Genomic DNA, 2291 nt, shown 5'->3' with positions numbered 1-2291 from the left:
AAAAAAAAAAAAAAAGAAAAAAAAAAAAATTAAAAAAAAAAAAATTAAAAAAAAAAAAAAAAAAAAAAAAAAAAAAAAAAAAAAAAAAAAAAAAAAGAAAAAAAAAATATATTATATATTACACATATGAATTTTTTTTTAAAATAGTGTATATATATATATATATATATATTTCTTTTTTTTTCATTTAACTTTTTTTTATATTTTTTTTTTTTTTTTTTTTTTTTTTTTTTGATGTTTTAGTTTTAATTTTAATTTTTAATTTTTTATATATTATTTTTATATTTTAATTTTTTTTATCTTTGTTTCGTTGGTTAACTAAATTTTTTATAAAATATTCACCTGCCTTATAAGAAGAACGAACTAAAGGGCCGCTGGCTATATATTTAAATCCCATTTTTAATCCTTCTTCTTTATAATATTCGAACATTTGTGGTGATATATATTGAACAATACTTAAATGATTTTTTGTAGGTCTTAAGTATTGACCAAATGTTATAACATCTATATTATTTTTTCTTGCATCATACATAGTTTGTATAACTTCTTCTTTCGTCTCTCCCAATCCTAACATAATACTTGTTTTTGTGTATAACTGAGGATTGATTTCTTTAGCTGTTTTTAATACAAATAATGATTGATCATAATTTGCTCTTTTATCTCTCACATATTTCTGTAATCTTTTAACTGTCTCTATATTATGTGCATATACATCCAATCCACTAAAAGCTAGTTTTCGTACAGAATCGATGTTTCCTTGAAAATCAGAAACTAAACATTCAATTAAAATATCTGGTCTTGAAAATTTTACTAATTCTACTGTTTTAGCAAAATGGCTAGCTCCACCATCTGGTAAATCATCTCTATCAACAGAAGTTAAAACAACATAATCAATATTCCATTCACATATAGCTTTAGCTGTATTGAAAGGTTCATTAATATCAGGAGGTAATGGGTTTGATGATGTTTTAATTGAGCAAAATTTACAACCCCTTGTACATGTATCACCCAATAACATAATGGTTGCTGTACCTATATTCCAGCATTCTCCAATATTAGGACATTGTGCTTCTTCACATACTGTATGTAAGTTTAATTTTTTTATATCATCTTTTAATTTATTATATTTTGTGCCAGTAGGAGCAGCTACATGAAACCAATCTGGTTTCTTTCCTTCAGGCATTTTATTTCCAACTTTTGGTGTTAATAATAATTTTTTTGTAGTGCTAGAAAAATTTTCATTTCCTTCTTGTACATATTTGTTTGCGTATAACAATTTTTCTACATTCTTTAATTTATATATATGTCCTTTTTTATTTTTATTTTTATTCTTTCCTCTTTTCAAATATGCAGGGTTTGTTTTTTCAATATAATTTAAAATGATACCATTTTCCATATTCCTATGAGGTATGTAGGAACGGGTTAGTTTCTTTGTTTTTTTCAAATTTTTCGTTATGACACATTTTATCCTCATAATAATGGAAAAAAGGATATACAAGTAAAAAAGGGATAGGATACCAAAATGCATATTTAAGAAATGTTGGCAAATTTTATAACATTATAAAAAAAAATAAAAAATAAAAATAAAAATAAAAAAACAAGTAACAGAATTATTAATATGTAAACATATATATATATATATATATATATATATATATTTAATATAACGGATATGTTGTATTTCTTGGTAATTTAATTCTTCATATGGATGATGCACATTTCTAAATGGTCATATTGAAACATTACAGTTTATGTAGGAAAAATTATAGGAACCAAATAGGAAATGTATATCTTTAAAAAATATATCATCATTTTTTTTATTCTTAAAAATTGTATGTATGTATATATATATATATATAATATATATATATAATTGTAAATATATATGTGCACCATATTATGAAACGACTTGACATTATTTTTTTAATTATTATTATTTTTTTTTAACATATATATATATATATATACATACATATATATTGTTTCTTTATATTTTTTTTTATTATTATTTTTATTTTATTTTTTTTTTTATTATATATTTTTTTTTATTAAATAAAAATGTATGAATAAAAAGGAATGATTTATTATGAAAGCCTAAGTTATAATGTCTAATCAAGGAGATTTTAATACTTATATATATATTCCAGGTTATAATGAAAAATATTTTAATATGATCAAAATGAATATATAAAAAAAGGAGATTAAAAAATGAAAAATAATAGTAAATAAATATTTTATTAATACATTGATATATATATATATATATATATATAAATTTTTTTTTTTTTTTT

The 2291-nt window shown here is 20.1% G+C and overlaps 2 protein-coding genes across 2 annotated transcripts in view; one reads left to right on the top strand and one right to left on the bottom strand.

The window, feature by feature from the left end:
- Positions 1 to 286: 286 nt before the first annotated feature.
- On the bottom strand, positions 287 to 1528 carry PRSY57_1343600 (lipoyl synthase, putative; the record flags this gene model as incomplete). The annotated part of the gene is made up of 1 exon (XM_012909360.2): positions 287 to 1528. The coding sequence occupies one exon, from the start codon at positions 1526 to 1528 to the stop codon at positions 287 to 289; it is 1242 nt and encodes a 413-aa protein (XP_012764814.1).
- Positions 1529 to 2104: 576 nt separating this feature from the next.
- Positions 2105 to 2291, top strand: part of PRSY57_1343500 (hypothetical protein) — a gene marked incomplete at both ends in the record, with an annotated part of 1146 nt that continues 959 nt past the window's right edge. The window contains one exon of the mRNA XM_012909359.2: positions 2105 to 2147. Within this exon, the coding sequence (XP_012764813.2) occupies positions 2105 to 2147 (43 nt within the window). The remainder of the gene's footprint in view (positions 2148 to 2291) is intronic.

Source organism: Plasmodium reichenowi, chromosome 13, assembly GCF_001601855.1.
Source record: "Plasmodium reichenowi strain SY57 chromosome 13, whole genome shotgun sequence".
Classification (NCBI taxonomy): Eukaryota; Apicomplexa; class Aconoidasida; order Haemosporida; family Plasmodiidae; genus Plasmodium; species Plasmodium reichenowi.
This window is presented reverse-complemented; position numbering and strand designations above follow the sequence as displayed.